Source organism: Pongo pygmaeus, chromosome 2, assembly GCF_028885625.2.
Source record: "Pongo pygmaeus isolate AG05252 chromosome 2, NHGRI_mPonPyg2-v2.0_pri, whole genome shotgun sequence".
In the NCBI taxonomy this organism is placed as follows: Eukaryota; Metazoa; Chordata; class Mammalia; order Primates; family Hominidae; genus Pongo; species Pongo pygmaeus.
In genome coordinates, this window is record NC_085930.1 from 103,221,038 (window position 1) to 103,245,902 (window position 24,865).

The window sequence follows — 24,865 nt, forward strand, 5'->3', positions numbered from 1 at the left end:
AACCCAGGCCAGGACTCGGGGGCTCCAAGGTCCAGGCTCTGATCTCTGCTCAGGGCCCGTCATGCACACCAGTGGTGGTCCCAGTCCTCTCATCCTCAGGCCTGATGGGACCTCATGGCCGAAGCCTGCCCACTCCACTGCACCCCACCAGCTACCTTAGCCCTTCCTCCCCCACCAGCGGGCCTGCCTGTTTAGCAGTTTCCACACGTCCAGTGCCCGGGGATGGACTGATTGATCTGTAACACCAAAAAAATAATAATGGCTTGATCGTTACTGAGGATTAAAAGTAATCCTTTTGCTGTGGCTATTACGACTCCGTTATTCACGAGTCAGTGGGCTGACCCAGCCTTTGAGCCCATGGAATTCCATGAGCTCAAGGAGGCTAGGAGCTGGGGCCTCCCTCCCTGGGTCTCCCTTGCCCTGTCTGCTAGGCTCTGGAGCCAGAGGGTCCTGTAGCCCCCATGTTTTGGGGCCTGAAGGTTTCAGGGTCAGAGCTGAGCCCTAAGAGGGTGAAGGAGCTGGAACTTCCCAGCCAGGAGTAGAGGCAGGGGCAGGAGTTCCTCAGGGTCATGGCCCAGCCTGGAGACTCCCACTAGTGTCAGTGTGGCGTCTGCAGCCCCATCGACCCTGTGGCTTTTCTGTGGCAAGAGACCGCATCTGCTTCCTCCGCTCTGCCCCAGTCTCAACCCCGGGGAAGGACAGGGGCCTCCGCAGAGCCCCACTCTGAGGAAGATTTGGCATCCCTGGGAAGGTAGTGGGTCACCAAGTAAGGAAGGAGAGGCACAGTGATGACAAAGGCTTGATCCACACACTGCCTCGTCAGGCTTTACACAGCCTCCAGGCCAAGTTACTGAGCTCAGCACCTGCTGTACTGCAGGTGCTCGCCTAACACTGGTGACAAGCATTGCGAACCATAGAAGTCACACAGTAATGTCCTCTACACAAGGGTACTGCAGGCTTATGAATTGGGGGCCTCATCCATCCCTGGGTTTGGGGTCAGGGGGTGGGCATTTGTGATTTAGGTCAAGAGGAGGCTCCAGCATGGAAAAGGAAGAAGAGGAGTCAGGTGGGCCCTACAGGACCTCGAGAAGGTTGTGCCTTTTACATGCAGAGAAGTGGGAGCCACTGAAGGGTTTCGGGACAGGGGACGGTGTCATGACCAGATCTACATTTGGAGAAAAGGCTCCAGGTGTTGTGTGGGGAATAGGTGACAAGGATGAGAGGACACAGGTTCCGGGCAGGACGGAGCCTGAGCTGGGGGTGCACAGGAGGTGGTGTGAGGGATGCTGGGGTGGAATGGAGGAGGCAGAGGGGCCAGGGTGGGTGGCCTGCCCCAGAGGGGCACTCTGAGCTCAGGTGGGTCTGAGGGTCACTCCAGGGAAGTGTCTAGGAGCTCAGGAGGGCCAGGATTGGAGGCAAGACACGGGAGGCATCACAGAGTAGAGAGGCCTGGGGCCCCCAAAACTCTAGGAGTGTGAGGCTGGGCTGGGGAGAGAGGAGGGTGTGGGTCCCAGCCAAGCAGGCCCTGCAATTAAGGGTGGTGGGGGACAGAGGACTGAGCCTACAAAGGAGAGGGAAGCAGAGGCCAGAAGGGCCCAGCTCTGTGGGGTGAGAGGGTTTGACCCCAAGAGGCACTTTCTCCCCCTGCTCCCGGGACTCCAGCCTCATGGCCTCCCCGACCACTCAGTGTTCTTGGCCTGAGGAGGGGGAGCCAGCCCAATGGGGCTGGAGATGGCCCTGGACAGCCCTTCTAACTATGGGGATATGACACTCTGCCCCAGGAGAACAGAGGCCACAGCTCCACAGGAGGCCCCACCTTGCTCCCTGCCCTGCTAGTCCATGCTTCAGAGGAGGAAATGCCGGCCTCCATGACCTGACTTCCACTTCCCCTAATGGGCAGCTGACAGGCTTTAGTAGGACGTCCCCTCTGGGGCCCACATGCCATATCAGGCCTGGACTCAAGGATGGGGGTGAGGTGTCCTGAATACCAAGGGGCGGGACCTTCTGAGTAGGGCTGTAGGCCTGGAGGTGGGACGTGCCTGCTCCACTGTGGGACAGGGTGGGGTGGGGGTGAGAGACCAGAGCCACCCACCTCACTGAGCATGGTGGGCCCAATAGAGGCTGGTCCTTGGATCTTGGTCATGGGCTGAGCAAGACAAATGCAATGGTGAGGGCTGGGCTCCGGGGCCTAGCCTGAGCCGGTCTCACCATGTGACCTTGGGCAGGCTGCTCGCCTTCTCTGTACCTGGCCATCCTCATCTGAGGAGGGCCACAATGGCCCCATGCCAGGCACACTGTGAATGGTACAAGGTGCACAGCACATGAGTCATTGGCCAGGGGAGGGTTTGGTGTGCAGTAGGCGGCCAGTTGATAGTGATGGTTGTCATTATGATTGACAGGACACCACTGCTGTCAGCTCTGCAGAAGGCCCCCGGGGCCAGACTCAGTTCCATCCTTGGGAGCCCCAAGGTTTCCTGTAGAGACGGGATCCTTAGAAAGTACCGAATAAGAACATCTGGGTGACCCAGGCTTAGGCCCAGAGGATGGCCGGGCCCCAGCGCCTTCTCCAGCAAGCCTTCCCTGAGGTCCTGAGCCCCCGCAGCACTGCGCTTCCTGCCCCTCAACCTCTCCTGCCATGGTAGTTCTGCGAGGTTGTGCCTGTGAGCTGCAAGAGGCAGGACCAGGCCTGCCACACCTCCACCAGTCAGCGCAGTCTGGAACCCAGCATGCGCAGTGGCAGGTGTGGGATGGACAGACACACAGCTATGCCCTGAGGGACATTCTGCTCTCAGGCACAGGGGCTTTGTTGGAAGAGGCCACTGGAACCAGCCCCAAAGAACAGGACAGGCTCTTGTGGACAGAGGGCTTGGGAGCCCTGTGGGAAGGGGCTCAGGAAGTCTGGGAGAGGGCCTGTGGGCCTGGATGGACAGGGTGGGCTGTGGGCCCCTCCTGTGGAGCTCTGGATAGCTGGCAGAAGGGCAGGGCAAGGCGAAACACTTTGTAACTTGCAGCTCAGCCTTAGCTCCAGAGGAGCTTTCTCTTGGCACTGGGGTGACACAAGTGTGTCGGGGGTAGAGAGTGGCACTAGGGCTTGGCCTAGTACAGGGAGTCCCATGGAGATGCCCCTGGGGTCACTGCGCAGGCTTCACCTTTCCTGCATGCACCCAGCTGTGGTCAAGGAGGTGCCCACACAGCAAGCTGGGGAGTGTCTGGGGCAGAGAATCTCTGAGGGTCTCGTAGGATGAGGGGAAGGGAGTCCCCAGTCCAGCCTGGCCCCAGAGAGTGCTGAGGATGGAGAGGCTTTGAGGTGGGCATAGGGCAGGCTGCCTTCCTCAGCCTCTGACCTCCCTGTGCTCTGTCCCTTAGAGACTGGCTGATGCTGCAGAGAACTTCCAGAAAGCACACCGCTGGCAGGACAACATCAAGGTAGGAACCCCAGCACCCTGCCCAGCACTCAGGGCATGCCCATCCATGGGTGGGTTTGAATGCCAGGGGGTGGGAGCTGCCCAGACACATGAGGGACACGGAGGGGTCTGTGGAGTAGAGCCAGAAGCCTGTGTCCAACATTCAGCAATTACTCCAGGTGCCTCTTACTGCTGGGCACAGTGAGATATGAGCCCGCATTCACTCCAGAGGAGCTGTGGAGTCATCCGTGAGTGGGAAGGCTGCTTGAAAGTGGTGTTGCCTGTATTCCCCGGATAAGGTGTTCAGATTCTTGGAGAGCCCCCGGGTCAGAGGCCTTTGGACTTCAGGACTTGTCAGAGGCTTTAATACAGTGACCTGCAAGAGATGCTGGGAAAAGGGGACCAAATGCCCTTCCCCGACTTCACTTCCCTGACTTACCTGAACAGCAGCCTGTCCACCCAGGAGGCCCTCAGGCTGGGCTCAGGGGACTGGGCTGCCATGGTCACAAAAGCCTCTCCTTCCACCTCAGAAGGAGCTCAGGCTCGCCTCTTGGAGCAGAGGTGCAAGAAGCTGAGTGCAGAGGACCTAGTGTGTGAGGGAGGGAAGGGGAGCCTCACCCATCCCAGCCTAGGCCTGAGTTGCCCTCACCAATTCCTTGCTGTGTTTGATTTTGCCTGGGGCTGGATACACCTGCCCTCGGGCCAGCATCAGACGGAGGCAGGGCTCCTCCTGGATTCAAGGAAGCCCCAGTGCCAAGGATGATGGAACCCTTGAGAACCAGACTAGTTGGCAGGGCTCCTGTGTCCTCCGCAGTTGGTGGGGTGTCTGGGCCATGCCTCCTAGTAGTCTTGTGCTAAACACAGGGAGGAGCAGGGTGGGGGTGGCAGACCTGACTCGCTCCAGCTCCGGGCCAGGCACATCTGCTCTAGGAAGCAGTGGGGTTATTGTCCCTATTTGACAAGAAAACAGAAGCACAGAGTGGATAGACCTACCCGAGGTTACCTGTTGGTGGCAGAGATTCACAGCCGGCTGTCGGGTGTCAGGGGCTCATGCCTATGATTCAAGCCCTAAATCTGTTCCTCCTCCCCAGTCCCCATCCCCCAGGCCATGCTGAGGCTTCCGCACCTTGCCCACACCATGGCATTCTTCCTTTACCCCTGGCAGGTGCTGGGTGCTGCCCTCAGGGAGTTCACATGAGATTGGAAATGAAAGATGATTTTCTAAGGTGAACAAATGAATGAGCTAGTTACTCCCTAAACCAGCCCCCCTTCCCCAGGAGACAGGACTGACCCTTCTCTCCCTCTCTCCTACTCCAGTGCTACTTGCCCACAGTCCCTGTGGGACCCACGCAAGGGCTTCAGTTTCCCCATTTGGCAAAGGACTGACTGGTGCCAGTGCTGCCTGTGAGCTCACCTATGGGGTGTGAAGGAATCACTGCACACATCAGGCTATGTGGGTGCCAAGCCGCTGATGGCATGGGTGCATCTCTGGCCATACCAGCCCTTGGGCCCTGAGTACTTCTGTCCTGAGATGAGGCAGTAAAGGTCTCTGGCTGCTCCCCTCCCACTGGCTTGACCTGAGGTGCCCCCAGCTGTGGGTGTGACCACAGGCAGCCCTGACCACAGGGCCACCTGGGCCCGGCCTTGTTCATCTCCCTCCCTGCCACATCCTGCCGGGTGCCTGCCAGCCTGTCCCACTGGTGTCCCAGGTAGGGTGGGTGGGGCTGTAGTCACCTCTCTCCTTCCCAGCTACTGGGTCACTGTTCTTCCTAGGAAGCACTGCTGCTACCACAGCTGCCAGGCTGAAAGGCATCAATGCTAATGGTGTATCCAAGAGCCCAACACCAGCCAGCTATGCTCGGGCTGCCAGGGAGAGCTGGCAGCAGTGGCTGCAGGAGGGACTGTCCATGCCAGGGGAGGGTGCAGGGACTTGAGGCTGGGAAGGGATGCTCTTTTGTCCCTTGCAGGCACACCTCCCACCCCTGAAACCACATCCTTCCAATGACCTTCAGGAAATGACAGACAAGGAGCCATGTTCCTTCCCAGAACTCAGGAGAGGCACCTGGCCTGTGCCACAATTCTAGCCTCAAACTCAGGCCCTCTTCCTAGGAATGCCCTTATCCACCCCTCCTTCAGTGCAAAGCCTCTCTCTCCAGATGTCTGCCTAGGACTCCCTTTTCTAGCCCTAACCCTAAGATCGGCCCCCACTGCCCACAGCAGTGACAGCGTGACCAGGAGCAGTCTTCTTACCTCTGAGATGGGGAGGATGGCGCCCAGCTGTTCTGGCCACAGAGGAGATGCGTGGCCCATGTGGCCAGACTGGAATCCACTGCACCATCAGCCGGGTGTGGCCCTCCCTGTATTGACAGCACACAGCAGGTCCAGATGCAAACCTCTGAGGAACAGACAGTGGTATCAATGGTATAACCCACATCCACATGCCCACAACTCCACTGACCTCAGCCTGGGGGGTAGGGGATCCTGGAGTCTACAGGGTCAGAGCTGGGACAAGAGATCAAGAGGGCAATGCCTGGATGTAAAGCTCCTATCCCCCTTCCTCGTCCCTGGCCAACCCAGACCCTTGGACACCAGGGAAACGATGGCCCTGATTAGCAGGCAGTGCCTCCCGCGCCCCCGCAGGTGGGCAGCAGGTGCCCTGGTGCCCATAACACTTAGGATAGATGAAGAGGGGCCACCTGCTGGACCACACTTGGTGCCAGCACCACACTATGCCAACACTGTGTGCCACCGAAACCACCAGAAGGGAGGAGCTGGGCCAGGGCATGGGAAGGGGAGGGGGGGAGTGGCCATTGGCCCCAGGGCCTCAGTGCCAACACCAGGGCCTACAAGAAACAAAGCCATGCGCTGGGAGTGGAATGGAAGAGACAGCCCTCCCCTGGGAAGTGTAAGGGAAGGACACAGCCCTGCCCTGGGGAATGTGATGGTGGGAGTGGATGGAGCTCTGCCTAGGGACTAGAGGGAGGGCTGTGAGGGGGCTGGGCCAGGCTGGAAGAGCCAGCTGGACAGGACAGGTGGCCTTCCTGACCTGAGGGTCTGACCCAGCCATAGGGCCCCTGCCTGCCTCTGCCAAGCCAGCGACAGACGGCTCTCTCAGAAAACAGTCCTCTTGGCCGGGCTGAGCTGGCACTAGGCCAGGGCAGGAAGGCCAAGCGTCCTCACTGGTGCAGCGGGTGGCTGGCCTAGGCCTGCACAGGCAGCTGGTGGGCAGGCAGTAGTCATGTCTGGCCAGGCCTTGGCAGCCACCTTCCAAGCACTGAACTCGGATGGCAACTGCCCTTCCCCTGCTCACCCCATGCTCATTTCCTCAGCTTGTTCCCTGAGACCCACCCTCCTCACACCTCTCTTGGGCTTGGCTCCTGCTAAGGAGAATGTATGTCACCAACACAAGGGTCACGTGGACCCTCCTGCCCTGCCCCTCGCCTGTTATCTGTGTGCCCAAGTCCACATGGGAGGGCATGTGTGTGAGCTCAGAGTGGGTGACTCCCCCAACTCCTACCCAGTTGGGCAAAATGGCCCCTAAAATATCAGGTAACCCAGGGTATGTCAGGGGAGTGGACCCCAGACATTAAGGACACCCGTTTCACCCCACCCAGGGCTCTTCCACACTCAGCCTCTCCTCTGGGCTGTGGAGTTGCAAAGACAGAAGGTGGCCACTCATGGGCAGAGTTGGCCCCACCCCTGGGGAGGCCCAGCTCCCTGTTCTCTTCATACCCTCAGAGGAGGCCTCGTCATCCTGATATTACGAGTGGGGAAGTAGAGACCCAGAGGTGAAGCCTCATGGAGGCTGCATGATTTAACTGGGCAGCCTTGCCTCCTCGGGGGTGACCCCTGGAATTCCTCAGGGGGCCACTGGGACAAGCCAGTAGGCTGGGTCCTTTTTGGCTCAGCCTCAGTCTTCACTCACTGCCCAGGATTCCAGAGCTCACATGTCCAGGTCAGAATTTGAGGCCAGGACTCTTTGCTGAGGTCCTGCACTCAGTCACTGGGTACTGCCTCCTTGTTGCTTGACCCAGGAGGTGGTCACTGCTGATAGACATTCAGGTACTGTTGGCCCAAGCAGACAGAGGCCTTCTCGGGGACCCTCCCACCCTGACCCTGACAGCCCCCTCCTGCCACACCCCCAGCTCCACACCACATCATGCATAGCAGTCACAGCCGTATTTATGATATATTTTCACATGTATGACCTTGTGTGCCACCATCCATGTACTTCTTACCAAGGAAGGGGCATGGTCTCACCCTCCTAGAGGCAGGAGAGGCCGGGAACGGTCATTCCCACATGCATCAAGCCCTGGGGGGCAGGGAGACCATACAGAATCCTGAGCCTCATCTGTCATCTGCAGGGGGCTAAGAATCCTCCTGGGTGACATGTCCCCCTATGTCCCTGACGCCACCAATATCTGATGTTCCACTAAGACCGTGAAACAGCAGAATAAATAGAGAAGCGGAGCCCCTGGAGCAGCTGGAGAGGTGGCCCCAGTGAACGCTGAGGTGCCTAGTGTTGACCCAGGTGCAGGCAGGACCCAGCCACAGCCTGTGAGGGGAGCCCAGGGCTCCTGAGGGCTGCAAGTGACCAGCCCCCGCCATGTCCTTTCCCATGCTTGTGGAAGGTTTGCCTAAAAAGTGGGTGAGTGAGGCCCCAGGTTGTAATCTGCAGTCCTCCCACCGCACCCGCCTGTTTTCATTACGGAGGGAAAGAGCATCAGAGCTGTGTTTATAACCCCCTTTTAGATAACAAATCACATTTTCTTTTCACAGCAAGTGTGTTGAATTGATATTTTTCCCCCTCAGTTTAATGGGTTTGTGTGTTCAGGAATGATCTTCATCAACCGAAACTCCTTATTGTGTTTGATGTAATGTCAGCTTTCATTATGTGCTTCGGTTGGAGCCGGGCGCAGGGAAAGGCCGAGCACCCTGCAGCTTGGGCCCGGCCTGCACCCCCGCCCCAGGCCCACCAGGGCTGCAGCCTTCTTGCACTGGTGGGTGGGTGGTGGGTGTGGGCAAGGTTGACAATAGGCTGGGAGGGCAGGTTGGAGCCAGGGTACGAAGGCTTTCTTCTCCCTGCCCTTGAAGCGTCTGACTGATGGGGTCATAGGGCTGCTGTAAGAAAGCGCCAGACACGGCAGGCGCCTTGGATGCTGGAACTCTCGGGCCGCCTTTGGCCTTAACGTTCCTCAGGAAGTTGTGGTCTTGCCCATGCGTGGTGCCAGGCATGCAGTCAGTGTTCCAGAATGCTGGGACTAAGGCTGCACATTTAGCCAGTGGCCTGCAGCCCCTAGACCCCTGGTGAGAGACAGACTAGGACTGTTCCCTGAAACAGTCCCAGGTACTGACGCAGCCCCTGGGCAGTCACCACAGCCAGGCCCCTTCCCAGAGTCCTGCCTGGGGGAGTCTGGGGAGCCTGGGGCTCAGAGAGGGAGTGGTCTAGCCCTGGGGTCACACACTGAGTGAGCCCCAGCTGGGCCTTGGGAAGCAGGTGTCCGGGCGACATCTGCCCTGGTGGAGTGAGTGCTGGCTCTGCCTGCTGCTTCACAGCCAGGCCCTGGGGGGCAGACTTGGTCACCACTCCCATCTGCAGACCACAAAGAAACAAGCCCTGAGTGAGTGAGGGGCCACTGGGGCCACGCTGCAGGTTTTTGCTGTACAGAACAGGGCTGAGGAGCACCTGGAGAGGGTGACTTGGACAGCAGCTCTGTCCTGAGTCGTGGCCCTGAAGCCCACGGGGGCAGAGTGTGGCAGACCCTCCTGAGCCAGTGGCACTTGGCTGACACCGGGCTCACCTTCTGGCGGCCTCTGTCAGCCACGCTCTGTTCTGATTAAAGATCATTACACATGAAATTAGCCCGTTTGTGTTACGGGTCCCCGGGGTGGCCGGTGATTATGACGCACAGATGGCCAAGAACCCAGGCGACTGGCAAGCAGGCATGGGCCAGGGACAGGCGGGGCAGACACAGGCGGGTGAGGGCCGGGAGGCAGGCGCCAGGGCCGGGCTTTGTTTTCTCCCGCTCCTGTTGTGGAAACCCCCTCGCATTTCACAACAAATCACAGATAATTAATAAGTACATGCCCGTAATGAGCAGGCTTTTTAATAGAAGAAATTGGAAGATGCAGCGTCGAGTCATTATTTCCCTCCTGCCCAAACTCGGCTCTGTTCTCCGTCTTCCTCGCTCCCTGGTGCTGCCTCAGCCAGCCTCTCTGCAGACAGAACCTAGAAGGCTGCAGCCCAGGACCCTTGGCCCCCGAGTTAGGAAGGCCCAGGGAATTCCCAATCGAGGGGTACTGCGTGCTCCTGGAGCCTGTGCAGGGCCCCTGAAGATGGGCCTGGCTGCATTCTCAGCCCTGACCTATCCAGCCCTTCCAGGAGGGTGGCTCTGGGTGGGGGAAAGGGACAGTCTCTGCCCCAGAGGAATCTAAGGGTGCCATGCAGGCCTTGGGACTAGGAGTCCTATCTTTCTCGGGACCCTGAGCAGCTAGTGCTGAGGCCTCTCTCCCCCTACCAGGAGGAAGACATCGTGTACTATGACGCCAAGGCTGACGCTGAGCTGGTGAGCACCCCCTCCTGAGCCACACCTCCTTGCTGGGCCTTGGTGGCCTTGGCTGTAAAATGGATGTTAGGACTCAGCGCTACACATTCTGAGCTCAAACCTGCAGAGCCGTGGTGACACAGGCCCCACCTTCCACCTCCCACAACTCCCTAGAAGTCTGGACCCCTCCAGGGCTGCATCTCTGCGCACTAGTGGGCTGAGCTTGACTGCAGTGTGGGGGCAGGTGGTGAGGCGCTTGGCCCTTCCTGCACAGGGCAGTTTAGGTCCCAAATGGAGAGGGCCTCTCTAAGTGCAGTGAGAAGAGGAAGACAGGGAGCAGCTGGGAAGGCTTCCTGGAGGCGGGCAGGTGTGAGCAGGATGCAGGGACGTCCAGGTGCATTTCCAGGTCAGGCCAGCTCCCTTCCCTGTGCTGAGCACCCCACAACCTGGCCCATCTTCAGACCCTAACCCTGAGCTCACCTAGGGTCACCCACTTCAGAAGTGGTGGCACTGGGACTGACCAGAGAGCCCAAAGCCACACCACCTTTCTGCCTCCATGTCACTCACTGGCTCAAGTCTGCCTGGGCTGCCCTGTGAGGTAGTGAGGTCCCCGTCACCAGAAGACTCGTGTGAAAGCTGTATGACTATTTGCAGGGGAGGTGTCTGTAGAGAAGACGAGTGTCTGAGGGTGTAGGGCACTTGGAGTAGACGGTGTTTGCTGAGCTTGTCAAGGCCCAAGACCCTCTGCCTGACTTTAAAGCAAAAGTAGTTGGACCCAACGGTCCCCTCTGTAAACAGAGGTGTCACAGCAGCACAGTGTCTGGACTGCTGGCTGATTCAGAGGACCCAAGATCCAGTCTTCCTCTCCTAGGCCTGCAGGCTTGGTGGGTTTCCTGGGGCAAGTGGAGAGGCACCCAATGACACCAGGAGGTGAGAAGGCTGGAAAGGATCCCTGTGCAGGATCCACAGTGCCAGACTGGCCTGGGAGAGCCGCAGGAGGGCACAGGGCCCGAGACCGAGCGGGGTGGGCTCAAGCAGGTGTGCTTCCCCTTGGCTGAGCTCCGTGGCTCCCAGAGAAGTTGCTAAAATTAAAGCTGGAATCTAAAATTCAAATGAAGAGCGAACCTTTAATTAGACCCTGAATCTAATTCCTTACCCCCCTCAGCAGCGGGCTGTAATTTTAGCAATCAGTGCATTAAATATAAACCAGGAGACTGCAGTTGCCCACCATACAAAGCCCCTGGGCTGGGGGTTGGCACTGAGGGGCTCCTTGGACAGCCTGGTGCCCAACCCCTACTAGGATGCTCTGAACCTACCTCCAGCAGCCTCAACTGTATCCAGGGCCCCAACCCCTCACTCTAAATCATTGACTCCTTGCCCCTAGCCCCTTGGACTTCTGTTGGGGGGCTAGAGATTGCCCGACAAGGGAGCTTTTCACTCTGGGGCCTGGCTAGACTAGGGTCAGCTAGGCCAAACGCCTGGTATAAATGACAGCACGCAAACATTTTCCAACTCCCCTGCTTGTTGTGTTGTTTTGTTTTTTTAATCTTTGCCAGAGGTACAGTTAGAGATCTTTCTAGACCATTTACTTTTAAATTACCAGCCAGAAGGTGGGGGTGGGGGAAAGAAAAGGAAGGAAAAAGTTCGCCAGCTGATAGCTTATCAGAACAGAATCCAAATGTCACATTAGTTGGGAAAGTTGGGAGATTAAATTTTCTAGTGCCCTTCATCTGCCGCTGACATTTCGGGGGCTTTCTTCTCCCGCGCCTCCCCCTCCTCTGAGCGGAACGTGAGTAGTGCACGCCTCACAGGCGGCCGCTCCCACTCTGGCCTCCATGCTCCGAGGCTGCCTGCCCTGGCTCTACCCAGCACCCGAGGGCTTCTAGGGTGTGCCAGGGGTGGGCAGGTGGGTGGCACACTGCGGAAGGGCAGTGGAAGGGCAGCAGACAGCTTGGATTCTGCTGTACAAAATCCACCCTCAAAGAGATGAAAATAGTGTCTGCCACAGGCCCTTCAGAGCCATGCCCCTGTGGTGTGGAGAGCTCATCTGGCTGGGTGGAGAGGCACGGTCACCCTTTCCCCAGACAAGACACAGCTTGGTCAAATGCCTAGAGGCAGAAACACAGGGGAGGGGCATGCCCAGGTCATAGTGGGCAGCAGGGGTCAGCCCACGTGGACCCATGGGGGAGAATGAATGAGCTAAGCCTGGGCTGAGGGTGGTCACAGAGGCCTTGATGGGGCAGTGAGGGAGCGTATGGGGTGTTCAGCTGCTTATGATCCCTCCTATCAGCCTAGGAAGCCCCCCAGCTTTGCTCTGCACCCTTAGCCTCCTTCTTTCCCTTGTCTCCCCAGTCTGGCTTTTTCCTCTTTGCCTTCACTCTCTACCACCATCTTCCCTTCCCTCCCCTCCCCCTTGCGCACCTGTACCCAAGCCTGCCCCCCTCCCATCGGCTGCGGCATCAACACTAGTCACAGACCCACTCCTGCCAGCCTGTGATGGTGGGCGGGGGCGCACGGCGCATGCCCAGCCTGCCCGGCCGTGAGATGCCATAATTGGCACCTGTCAGGCTGCTGTGGCTCATTTTAGAAAATCAACAGGGGCCCTTTCAGTCCTGCTGCTACCAGGCACCGCAGACCCTCCCTCTGGAGGTCAGCAGGTCTGAATGGTAGCCCCCAGCCCAGCTCTCCCAGATTAGCCTCTCCAGCTCAGACCCTAGAGCCATCAGGCTGCAGGGGATAGTGCCCTGCCTTAGATGGGGCTAGGGCCCTCTCCCTGGTCCCAGAGGAACTCCATGAAGGGGCTGGGCAGGACCCAGGGATGGCTGTGGGGGCCCAGAGCTCCTAGGAGGGACTGCGGAGGCCTCCCTGTGATTGCACAAGGCACATCCTTGTAAGCAGAATTCTGGAGCCTGCTCCTTGATTGGCTCCATGATTTGCCTCCTTCCCTAATTGCTTTTCAAGAATGTGGAGAAGAGGTTGGTTTCCTTTCGGTTTTAAAATTTGGGTTTAGCAAATGTGGGGATGGTGGGTGGGGTGGGCAGGGGGAGGTGGGAGTCACAGGCCCCTTGGGTGAGGGGTCCAACCCCGAGTCCATCTGTCCCTGAGTCTCTCCATCTGTGTCTCGTACTGCAGTAGTCTCTCTTTTTGAAATGCCCCTATCTCCTGGACTCTGGCCCTCCCTGCCCCTACTTGCAGGCCTCTACAACCCAATTCACCGTTTTCCAGCCCTGACACTACTGGGGGGTGCCCTTTCTGCAGGACGACCCTGAGAGTGAGGATGTGGAAAGGGGGTCTAAGGCCAGCACCCTAAGGCTGGACTTCATCGAGGACCCAAACTTCAAGAACAAGGTCAACTATTCATACGCGGCTGTACAGATCCCCACGGACATCTACAAAGGCTGTGAGTGTGCAGAGCAATCGGGACAGCCCATCCCACCTGCCGTGGGGGCAGGCCCACTGCCAGGGCATTCCAGAGTCCCTGGGGACAGAAGGCCAGTGCCATCTACCTCCAGCCTCCTACATCTGAGATTAATCCTGCGCACCTCTCAGATTCACCCACATGTGGGCATCAAGCACTTACAGGCAGAGCCTCACCCTAACACTCAGCAAGTTGCAAAACACTGAGCCTCTATCCCTGTGCATGCATGGTCTCCTGCCCACGTGTCCACAGGCACCCACACAAATGCACGCACACACAGACCGTTCCCCACATGTTGGACTGAGTGCCCGCCTGCCCCTGAAGCAACTCCTCACCACCCTTCCCCATTGCCTGCCCCCAAGTGGGAGTGGTTGAGGAGCTGCAATACATCAGGTAGACACGGGGGTAGGGGGACAGGGAACCACCCCTCACAGATACCAACCCTATGATACTACCCTCCTTCTCCTGGGCATAGAACGAAGGAGGTAGGGAGTTTTCCTGCCCAGAGCAGCCAGGAGCTGGGGATGTAGGGAAGGGGGATGTAGAAGAGGGTGGTTGACAGTCCAAGCTTCAGGGACAAGGCAGCTTTACACAATGGGGAAACGAGGTCACTATAGCTAGAAGGATTTGAGTCAGACATGAGGAGGAACTTCCTGAAGCTCCTGGGAGGTAAAGGGGGAGGAAACCAAGAGTCAAACACTGGATAGGGAGCTCCAGCAGCAGGATTGAAGGCACTGAGGCCTGTTGTTTCTAACACAGTTCTATGGGCACCTACAGAGTAGCCTTGGAATCCAAGGAGCCCACCAGGCTGGGACTCAAAAGCCCCAGAGCCACTGCCTCAGCTCTAGAATGCAGGGAATTCCCAGGGTCCTCAGGGAGGCCCTCTCTCTCCATCTCGGGGTCAGCTAGGCCCTCTGGGCAGCCTCAGGCCAGGGTGGGGAAGGATGCTCCCCCCTGCTCCCCACAGGCTGCCCTCAGGCCACCTGCCGGAGCCAGTCGAGGGGCACTATCACAGGCAGGCACGCTAATTAAAACAGGAGCCACACCGCCCTCTCCAGTCACCCCTCGCTACCCACACAAATTGCATTTTATATGTTTTTTATTTACTGTGTCACTTTTAATTAAATCTGTAATCACCTGCCTGAGGGGGCATGGTCCCCTTTCGCAACTCAGCATGATCTGAGAGTATGTGCACGTGGGTGCGGGTCTGTGCACATAGGGCTGAGTAGCAGGCCCTTTCCAGGCGGGGGCAGGGGTGTTTGCACGAGTGTGCCTTGCCGTGTATGGGTAAGCGCATGTGGGATCACAGGTACCTGCATGGACAGCCCACGCAGAGCAGGGGTCTCCTCTTGGCCTTTGACCTGGACCAGGGACACCCCTCTGCTCTAAGCCTGTCATTGTGCAGATGGGAAAACCAAGGCACAGTGAGGGGTGGGACCTGCCGGGCAGACTCTCTCAGGGCAAACAGTACTGTGTGAAACTCTGGAGGGCCTGGCTTTATTTTTTCCTTAGAGAGAAAAATAGAAATTGTTCAACTCACTAAGTTTCTAAATTAGGAACAGGACCATAACATACTGTTCAATAAGCAGAGCCAATGCTCGAAATGTGTTTTGTTTTCACATTATGGTCAGTTACGGGAAGCCACAGGAACAGACAGCGAAGGGAGTGGGAGCAGGGGGCAGGGATCAGGCAGCGGACGCAGCAGAGGCTCCACGCTCCAGAGGGGCCGCCCGAGGGAGAGTGCCCCAGAGTGTGTCAGCGCCCCGGGGCTGGGGCAGAGGCTTGAGAACTGTAAATCATGCTTTCTACCTTTGTCTGCCTGCTGCAGGTGGTCTCTGGTGCTCACTTGAGGTAGATTTTTGATGGGGATCCCTGTACGGGGTGACGGTGGCTGGGCTCCACATGGGAAGAAAGAGGGTGGGGGTCCCTGAAGGAGGAAAGAGGCACAGAGGCCTGGCAGAAGCAGCTGTGTCCCGCTCCTGCCGTTTTGTCCTAGTGTCCAGGGACAGGGTCACTGCACACATGAGAACATGTGTCACACACATACATCAGGCCACCCCGAGTTGGGGGTCGAGGGTACTGCTCAAACTATCCTGGATCTCTGCCCAGGTTGAAGGGTCCGCAGGATGGAGTCCATTCTCTGAGAGGAGCCTTGTTCTGTGTGTGTGTGCGTGTGTGTGTGTGTGTGTGTAGGGACAGATCTGGACAGGGGATGACATACGTGCAACTACAAGGGTTGGGGGGAAGGGAGAATGGGGTAACTGATGGTAGGGTGTTGTGAGCAGGACCCATGAGTGTCCCCTGTAGGTGCAGAGTGGTGTGTAGGCATGAGCATGTGTGCCCTTGTGCCCATGGTGGCAGCTGGGTTGCTAGGCAGGTGGGTTCCATCTGGCTGGAAACACACAGGTTAGACACAGGTATACCTATTGGGGGGGTGTGCAGTGTGCGCATGCGTTTACAAGTACACGTGCCTGTGTTGGAGCAGGATCTGGCACTGCCCCTGCCCCTCCAAGAGCCCCCGCCCCTACCCCTGCTTGCTTCTGGCCCCAGTTGATTAATCATAGAGCTGAGTGGCTTCCAGCTTATCAGGTTCCTTAATAGCTGAATAATTCCAGCCTCATCAGCGGGCCCTTAATTGCTTTCTTGTGGCTGCAGCCTGGAGTGCATGCTGAATGGGTGAGTTCCTGGGGGACCAGTGCTAGCTCCAGGCAGCATGCTGGACCGAGGGCTCCCAGCTCCCAGCACCCTGCCACCTGGGCAGCCCCTCTCCAGAGGCTACCAGCCACAGCTGCCCTGCCTGCTCATGTGGGGCCTAGAGGAAGAGTAGGCTGAACTGTTCCTTCCACAGCTTGGGAGGGGTGAGGATCAGAAAGGCTTCCTGGAGGAGCTGGGGCAGCCCCAGCTGGGCCCTAGGAAATAGGGAGGGCCCGGATAGGCCGAGAACAGGTGGGGGATTCTAAGTTGGGGCACAGGCATGAGTGTCGTGGTGGTGGGTTCGACAGGACACAGCCCAGGTGCTCCCCACCCCAGCTCCCCGCTTCCCCCCAGCCACCGTCATCCTCAATGAGCTCAACTGGACAGAGGCCCTGGAGAATGTGTTCATGGAAAACCGCAGGCAAGACCCCACGCTGCTGTGGCAGGTCTTCGGCAGCGCCACAGGAGTCACTCGCTACTACCCGGGTAGGTACCAGCCCCTGTCCTCTGTCTACCTAGCACCTCGCCTTTCTCCATCTACCAGCCCACCCATCCTGGGGGCTTGGGGCGGGGTGGCTTCTCTGTAGTCTGTGGCAGCCCGGTCGCCTCTGCAAGGTCTGCCTACCCAGGTCAGCCCTTTCCTGCCAGTCCCCCTCACCTTCTCTCCTCCCTCAGCCACCCCGTGGCGAGCCCCCAAGAAGATCGACCTGTACGATGTCCGAAGGAGACCCTGGTGAGCGAGCAAGAAGGGGCTGGGGAGGGACACCCCCTCAGCTCCCCACCTTTCCTGCCTGCTCCCCTCCCTCCCCATTTCCAAGCCCCCTAGCAGGGCGCAGCCAGCTGTATCCAATTTTCATTTCACACATCGTTGCCACTGGAAAATGGATCCCATCCCCCAGGCAGGCCTCCCAGCTGCCATGCCCCCCGTCCACTGCCCAGCACCCCCACCCACTCAGGACTGAGAGATTGGAAGAGAGATTGGACCAGAGGGGTTCCCCAAAGGCAGATGTAGCCTCTGTAGGGTTGGCCAGTCCCTGCCCCACCCGTCTGAGCCCCAGATATCCCTCCCCTCTGTTCTGCCCCTCCGGCAGCTCCCTATGACTCTCCTTCCCTGCCACCTGCACCATCCCATACACAGCTAGACTTTGCCCTCGGGGCCCCAACCTGAGGCAGAGGACACAACAAGCCACTGAAGCCAGGGAATGTGGCTCCTGCCCCCTCTGGGGATCACCTGCTCATATACCCCCTGGGACTTTTTCCTTGCTGAGGAACCAGACCATTCATGTCATGGGCAAGGACTGTGTCTGTTTTGTTAAATGTGGTATCGTTGGTGCCTAGAACCCTGCCTGGCCCACACAGTGCATGCTCAAGAGAAATGTATTGAATCAATATGTATGTGAAGGAAGGAAGGACCCACAAGGTCCCGGGGGGTGTTACCCTAACAGAGGCATCTCCTGGGCAGGTACATCCAGGGGGCCTCATCACCCAAAGACATGGTCATCATCGTGGATGTGTGAGTGAGCAGTGCTGGCAAGTGGGGCTGGGGCAGGGGTGGGCAATGGGCTAGACTCTGCTGCCCTGAACATCATGGGGGATGGGCAGGAGAACACTTGAGGTTCCCCTGGCTCCTCCACGGCCCCTGCCTGACCTCTCCAGGAGTGGCAGTGTGAGTGGCCTGACCCTGAAACTGATGAAGACATCTGTCTGTGAGATGCTGGACACGCTGTCTGATGATGACTATGTGAATGTGGCCTCGGTGAGTGCCAAGGTGGCAGATGGGGCGAAGTGGGTCACCCCATCTGCCCTGCTCCTGTGACCACCACCAGCCCCATGCAATGGCTGCCTACCCCGGCCAGCCTGAGGCCACTCACCACCCTACTGTTCCTGCAGTTCAACGAGAAGGCACAGCCTGTGTCATGCTTCACACACCTGGTGCAGGCCAATGTGCGCAACAAGAAGGTGTTCAAGGAAGCTGTGCAGGGCATGGTGGCCAAGGGCACCACAGGCTACAAGGCCGGCTTTGAGTATGCCTTTGACCAGCTGCAGAACGTGAGCCCCCTGGGTGGGCAAGTGGGCGGCTGGGGGAGGAGAGGTCCCAGGCTTGGTGACACCCAGTAAATCAAGACGGATGGCCTTGTTAGCACCAAACAGGCAGCTTGGACAAATAGCTCCATCTGCTGTGGTGGAGGAGGGCCAGAGGTCCAGGCCCACTGCGGGAGGGAGGCCCTGCCCCTGGACCAGGGAGGGCTGAGAGCTGGGGCTGAGAGCTGCCTGCCTCTGCCTCACTCCCCTCAGTCCAACATCACTCGGGCCAACTGCAACAAGATGATCATGATGTTCACGGATGGTGGCGAGGACCGCGTGCAGGATGTCTTTGAGAAGTACAATTGGCCAAATCGGACGGTGAGGCTCAGCGGAGGCAGGGGCTGCCCTGACCTGGGCCCAGTACAGGAGAGAGCTGTCCCCTGGTGGCCACAGCAGTAACCTCAAACCCCCCACAGGTGCGTGTGTTTACTTTCTCCGTGGGGCAGCATAATTATGACGTCACACCGCTGCAGTGGATGGCCTGCGCCAACAAAGGTACCTCCCCTGCGCATCACTGTCAGGGGCCTGCCTGCCATTTCTTTTTGTCGATTGCGTATGTTCAACTGGCCATCCATATGTCCAGCTGTGTGTTCACCCACGGCAAGACAGTGCCTCCTCCCATCCACGAGGCTGTCTCTCACTCTATCTGGGGGCTAACGTGTCCACCTGAGGCTCTTTTTGCCCGTCTGTCTGTCCATTGTCCAACCGTCCCCCAGCTTGTCTACTCCTGCATCTGTTTGCTTATCCATCCATCTCTCTGTGCACTTGGGCCTGGCTGCCGGGTGGACTTTGAATGGCATTGCACCCTAAAATGAGGGACCTCAGACCTCAGGCTCCTCCCTTCCCATCTCTGCCCTGTGCTCTGCTTCCTGATACTGCTGCACTTACTCCCTCTCCATAGCACCGCCCTTGGCAGGGTAGAGGCCGGGAGCACTAGAGGGAGAGGACCCCAATAAGAGAGGAGCCCGAGAGGCGAGGCAGGGCTGCAGACACACCCCAGGGGCAGGGCCCTCTGCATATGGGTCCTGCAGTGCCAGCCAGGCCCACCTCTGCCTCTCGTTCCTTCACAGGCTACTATTTTGAGATCCCTTCTATCGGAGCCATCCGCATCAACACACAGGTGAGACTGGGGGAGGCCCCTCCTCCCAGCCCCTGGCTTCCCTGCAGGGACGCTGTGTGCCATGGGCTGCTGTGGGCCAAGGGCGCCCCCTCACGACGGCTGGGGCACAATCCCAATGCCTGGGGAGACAGAACAGGCAGGGCCTGGGAAAGGCACTCATTACCCCCACCACTGCCCCCTCCCCAGGAATATCTAGATGTGTTGGGCAGGCCCATGGTGCTGGCAGGCAAGGAGGCCAAGCAGGTGCAGTGGACCAACGTGTATGAGGATGCACTGGTAAGGCCTCTGGGCAAGGAAGGGGTGGGGCTGGCACCCTTCCCCCAGGGATGTACCCACAGGGTCAAGACCCTGGAGGGCCCCCTTATGGGGTAAACCAAGCACAGGAGAAAGAGGTGGCCTGCACCTCAGCCCCTGCTCTGAACACTCAGGGTGGGGTCAGTGCTGGCCACAGGTGACTCCATCATCTTCCTCTCCCTTCAGGGACTGGGGTTGGTGGTAACAGGGACCCTCCCTGTTTTCAACCTGACACAGGATGGCCCTGGGGAAAAGAAGGTGAGGAAAGGGGAGGGTTGGGGCTATGGGTGTGCCTGGGGAGGAATGGGCACACCCACAGCAGGTCTGGGGGTGGAAGAGGGGCAGGGCAGGCCTGCACACTGCCTGTGAGAGCAGCTTGAGGCCTTGTGGAGGGTGGTTCCCCATGGAATTGAGCTCACTGAGGAGCCCCCCATGCTTCTGCTCCCAGAACCAGCTGATCCTGGGCGTGATGGGCATTGACGTGGCTCTGAATGACATCAAGAGGCTGACCCCCAACTACACGGTGAGCATCCCCCCCGCCCATCCGCGTACCCTGCCTCCCATGTGGACACAGGCAGGCTCAGCAGAGAAGACTGATGGGTATTACAGCGCCTCCATGGAGACCTCTGAGTTCAGGGGGTCGGGGAAGGCTTCCCCAGGAGGTGACCTTGGGTCTAGAACAAGGTGACCTTGGGTTGGCAAACTTTCTGTAAAGGGCCAGACTGAATATTTTAGGCTTTGCAGACCTAAATATCCATCTCTTACTCGGTTGCACTGTTGTATTGTGAAAGCAGCCACAAACGAAACATGAACAAGGGGCATGGCTATGTTCCAATTTAATTTTATTTGTGGATACTGATATTTGAATTTCAGATAATTTTCACATGTCACAAAATAGAATTCTTCCTTTGATGTTTTTTCCAACCATTTAAAAACATAAAACCATTCTTAGCTCATGGCCACATAGTAATGGACAGCAGGCCAGACTTGGCCCATGCACATAGGCAGGAGTGTCCCAGGCAGAAAGGAAAGGAGGGGATGACGTACATTGGAGGCAGAGGGAATTCTCTGGCCAAGGGCCCAAAGGTGAAAAACAATCATAAACCAGGGTAGGGGCAAGACGGCAATGTGGCTGGCCCAGCGCCTACGGTCAGGGAGTCTGCGTCTTGGCCTGTGGAAGGGGGAGAGGTGTGGTATGTACAACAGCATCATTAAGCCTGAGCCCCCTGAAGCCCCTGCTTGGCCCTGAGCGGGCAGGGGCTGTGGCAGTTGGCCTCCAGGTACAGTAAGAAACTGACTAGGGGAGGTAAGGGCTAGGTCCAGGTCCCACTTACTCCTACTTCCCTTCCACCTGGAAGGGAAGCCCCAGGTAGGATTCCCAAGGGTCCACTCGTCCCGCTGTTCTCTCTTGACATGGGGACAAGGAGGAGGCACAAATCAGGGGCAGTAGTGGCTAGAGGAGGGCCACAGGGGTACAGAAGCAGCAGACCTGTGGGGCCGGTGGTGGCAGAGAGGCCAGGACAACTGACAGCTCATGAGAACCAGGGGGAGAGGATGAGGACTGCAGAGCAGCAGCCCACACGCCGGTTAGCCTTGGCAAGGGCTGGTGCACAAGGGGCAACCCGCCTGCGGGCCTGGCTGGAGAGACAGGCTTAGGGCCACGTGGCATGGGGGGGCCCTTAGCCCAAGGCAGGCAAACAGAATCTCTCAGTGCGGTGGGAGGCCAAATAGGGAAGAACTCCAGAGCCCAGGGAACCCCAGCCCATCCCTCTAGACCCTGAGCCCCAATCTGTGCCTCCAGCTTGGAGCCAACGGCTATGTGTTTGCCATTGACCTGAACGGCTACGTGTTGCTGCACCCCAATCTCAAGCCCCAGGTGAGCCAGACGGGTGGCCTGGAGGGTGGGCAAACCTTGCACAATGGGGACTTCTGACTTCCCACCCTGCCTCCAACAGACCACCAACTTCCGGGAGCCTGTGACTCTGGACTTCCTGGATGCGGAGCTAGAGGATGAGAACAAGGAAGAGGTAAGGAGAGGAGGAGAACAGGGGTGGGGGACAGAGCAGAGGACTGTAGGGGCCCTGCCCCTCACATCTCTGGCCCTTCCAGATCCGTCGGAGCATGATTGATGGCAACAAGGGCCACAAGCAGATCAGAACGTTGGTCAAGTCCCTGGATGAGGTAAGGAGGCAGGGCTGGGGGCCAGGGAGTCAGGGTGGGCACCCTCCTACCCCACCACCCCCTGCCTGCCAGCCCAAGTTCCTGACCCAGCCTCCTCTCCCAGAGGTACATAGATGAGGTGACACGGAACTACACCTGGGTGCCTATAAGGAGCACTAACTACAGGTAAGTGAGGCCAGGGCTGGGTGGGCAGAGAGGATGGGGTGGCCCCAGAGTCTGAGCCCAGCTGTCTCCTCCTCTCCCACTGTGACCACCATCCCAGTGGGGCACCAGTGGCCAGGGCTGCTCACTACTCACCCTGAGATGCTTAGTCTGCCAAGAGACTCCCTGGCCTTTAAGGAACAAGCAGCAGGTCTGAGAACACAGGACGGTCATCCAAAGTCTCCTCATCACTACGGCCATCTGCACCTAGGATACTGCCCTTGGCATGCTGTCAGCCTGCCTCACAGTCTCAGGGTGGAGCGGGTCCCTTGTGTGTCAGGCTGGATCGGTGCAGGCTGACCTCTGCCTGCCCCGCTCAGCTAGTCCATCCTGAAATGCCGGAGCATCCTCACAGCCCATGCCAGCCCACAACTGCCACCCCACGCCCCCCGCCATATCTGCGCCAGCCCTGCTTTCTGCTGGCTTTGAGTATATGGGGGCTGGTGACCCCACTCCTACGGCAGCACTGGCATTGCAGCCAGCTCACAGCAGCATCTGCCCCTTGTGGGTCAGAGGGAGGCTGGCTGGGCAGGGAGCTGTTGTGAGAGGCTGCTGGGAGGGGAGATGGTGTGGGGATTTGCTTTGGGGTTGGTTGCCCGGTGGCCCCCAGGAGAGTTTGAGGAGTGGAGAGCCTCCAGGGTGCCGGCCCCTAGACCATGAACCTCCTGCAGCTAAGCAGGGAGAGGGGTCCCTGGTGGTGGGAGGAGGGGATGCCGCAGCTGGGGCCTCTCTGCCCAGCTCCAAGGCCATGGGGAGGGTGTGCCAGTGTGGCCCGCCTCCCCCCAGCCGTAACCCGAGCTTCTCCCCCATCAGCCTGGGGCTGGTGCTCCCACCCTACAGCACCTTCTACCTCCAAGCCAATCTCAGTGACCAGATCCTGCAGGTCAAGTGTAAGTGGCCCGGCCCCTGCCTGCGCCCTGCACCCTGCCTCTGCCCCGCACCCTGGCCGGCCCCAGGCAGCATAGCCAGCGCCGCTTGCCGGCGAGGCAGTCCCTCCTGCCCAGTCTGCCCACCCTCAGGCGCTCGCAGGCTGGGGCACCTCAAAAGTCTGTGGAAATCTGCATGCTTGCCTTTTCTCAGATTCGGTTCCAGACCATTCTTTCATGGTTTCTGTTGAGGTTGCTGTTTTTGGTTTCTCCTACTCCGTGTCTTCCCTCCTTAGCTTGCCTGCCCCACACACTCCTGGGGGCTGCATTCTTGGAAGACACCCCCTCCCCTTACCTTCCCCCTCCCCTCCCCACCCACCTGCACTCCCCTCCCCCTTCCCCCTCCTCCTCCCCCTCCCCCTTCCCCTCCCCTCCCCTTTCTCCTCCCCCACCTCCTGTCCCTCTCCTCTCCCCTTTCCGCTCCCCTTCCCTTTCGCCTTTTCCTTCCCCCTCCCCTTCCCCCTCCCTTCCCCTTCCCCCCACCCTCACCATCCCCCCTCCCCTCACCTTCCCCCCTCCCCTTTCCTCCTTCCACCTCCTCTCCCTTCCCTTCACCTCTTCCCCCTTCCCTTCACCTCTTTCCCCTCCCCTCAATTCCTTCCTCCTTCCCCTTACCTCCTCCCCAATCCCACCTCCTCTCTCCTCCTCCCCCCTCCCCTCCTCCCTCTCCCTTCCTCCCCTTCTCCTCCCCCTCTTTCCCCTCCCCTCCCCTCCTCTCCCTCCAGTCCTTCTCCTCCCTTCTTCCCCCCTCCCCTCCCCCCTTTTCCCTTCCCCTCCCCTCTTTTCCCTTCCCCTCCCCTCTTTCCTCTCTCTTCCTGTTCAGCTCTCTCCCCCTGTGGTGCCCCCTTCCCATGGTCCCTCTCTCTCTCTCTGCCCCCTCCTCTCCGTTCTTTCTTCATCCATCCTCACCCAGTTCCCACTGACCCTCTCATCCTTCTCCTCTCACTTCCTACCTCTCTCCCCTCTGCATCCAACCTCCCTCCCTTACGCACTGTCCTCTCTTCTTCCCTCTCTCCCTCCTTCTCTTCTCCCTGCATCTCCTCTATCTCCCTCTTTCTCCTGCTCACCTCCTCCATCTCTCTCTCTCTCTCCCTCCCTCCCGCTCTCCCCAACCCAGCACCCCCCCACCTCCTTCAGTCCCACTCCCCTCACTCCCTCCGCTCTGCCCCCTGGCTCCCTCTTCACCTTCTTTCTTCCCTCCTTCATTCCCCATCCCCCTTCCTCCCTCCCCTTCCCCGCTTTCTCCTTGGCCCCCCTCCTTCCTCCCCTGCCTCTCCCACTCCTCTGCCTGCGGCTCACCCCTGCATGCCCTGTTCATCCTGGGCCTCTCCTGAGAGAGTCTCTAGAGCCTGTGGCCCTGCCTGCCCACCACGCCCGAGGTCACTGGGAGGGAGGCTGGGGCTCCGGCCCCACCGGGCGCCCCCCACCTGCCTGGCCGACTGGGGGCTCATCTCCTTTGAGTTTTCTCGCTCTCTCTTTCTCTCTCATGTCGTTTTTTGCAAGAAGTTTCCTTTCGGTATGATGATGAGACACAATATTTTCATTCAAACAGCCATTGAATAAAATATTGTTTGTGCCCCTCCCCTTTCCCTCCCCCTTTTCGTTTGTTTTTGTGTTTGTGTTGTTTTTGTTTTCCTCGCTTTCTCTCTTGGTGGACTGTCCCAGTGCCAATCAGCAAACTGAAGGGCAAGTATATTCAGAACCAGTGCACCCTCCTCTCCCCACCCCTCCCACCCTTACGCCCCTGCTTGCCCCCCTCCCTGCCCAGGACCAGCCAAACCCCTGCTCTCCAGGGCCCCCTCCCAGCTTCCCCTTGGCTCCTCTAGTTCTTGCCTTTCCTCTGATTCCTAAGCCCCTATGAGAGCCAGTGGCCTGTGCCCCTGGCCCTGCCTGCAGGGTGTTCTCCGGTGTGTTCTCAGGGCCCACAACCCTTTCCTTGGACCCCTCACTCTCTCTGGGAAGGCCCCTGCCTCCCCCACCTTCTCTGTCTCTCCAAG

At 58.8% G+C, this 24,865-nt stretch overlaps 1 protein-coding gene across 8 annotated transcripts in view; it reads left to right on the forward strand.

Moving 5' to 3' along the window:
- Positions 1-24,865, forward strand: part of CACNA2D2 (calcium voltage-gated channel auxiliary subunit alpha2delta 2) — a 141,293-nt gene that overhangs the window by 106,146 nt on the left and 10,282 nt on the right. For 4 of the 8 annotated variants that reach the window (XM_054483281.2, XM_063661952.1, XM_054483282.2 and 1 more), the window contains exons 4-22: positions 3,367-3,426; positions 9,926-9,970; positions 13,208-13,349; positions 16,416-16,547; positions 16,737-16,794; positions 17,524-17,574; positions 17,718-17,817; positions 17,952-18,110; positions 18,357-18,464; positions 18,563-18,641; positions 19,217-19,266; positions 19,453-19,542; positions 19,747-19,818; positions 20,009-20,083; positions 21,362-21,436; positions 21,516-21,587; positions 21,670-21,741; positions 21,845-21,906; positions 22,756-22,832. In XM_054483281.2, coding sequence (XP_054339256.1) covers positions 3,367-3,426; positions 9,926-9,970; positions 13,208-13,349; positions 16,416-16,547; positions 16,737-16,794; positions 17,524-17,574; positions 17,718-17,817; positions 17,952-18,110; positions 18,357-18,464; positions 18,563-18,641; positions 19,217-19,266; positions 19,453-19,542; positions 19,747-19,818; positions 20,009-20,083; positions 21,362-21,436; positions 21,516-21,587; positions 21,670-21,741; positions 21,845-21,906; positions 22,756-22,832 — 1,579 coding nt within the window. The remainder of the gene's footprint in view (positions 1-3,366; positions 3,427-9,925; positions 9,971-13,207; positions 13,350-16,415; positions 16,548-16,736; positions 16,795-17,523; positions 17,575-17,717; positions 17,818-17,951; positions 18,111-18,356; positions 18,465-18,562; positions 18,642-19,216; positions 19,267-19,452; positions 19,543-19,746; positions 19,819-20,008; positions 20,084-21,361; positions 21,437-21,515; positions 21,588-21,669; positions 21,742-21,844; positions 21,907-22,755; positions 22,833-24,865) is intronic. The other 4 variants (XM_063661954.1, XM_063661955.1, XM_054483283.2 and 1 more) reach the window with 1 other exon arrangement.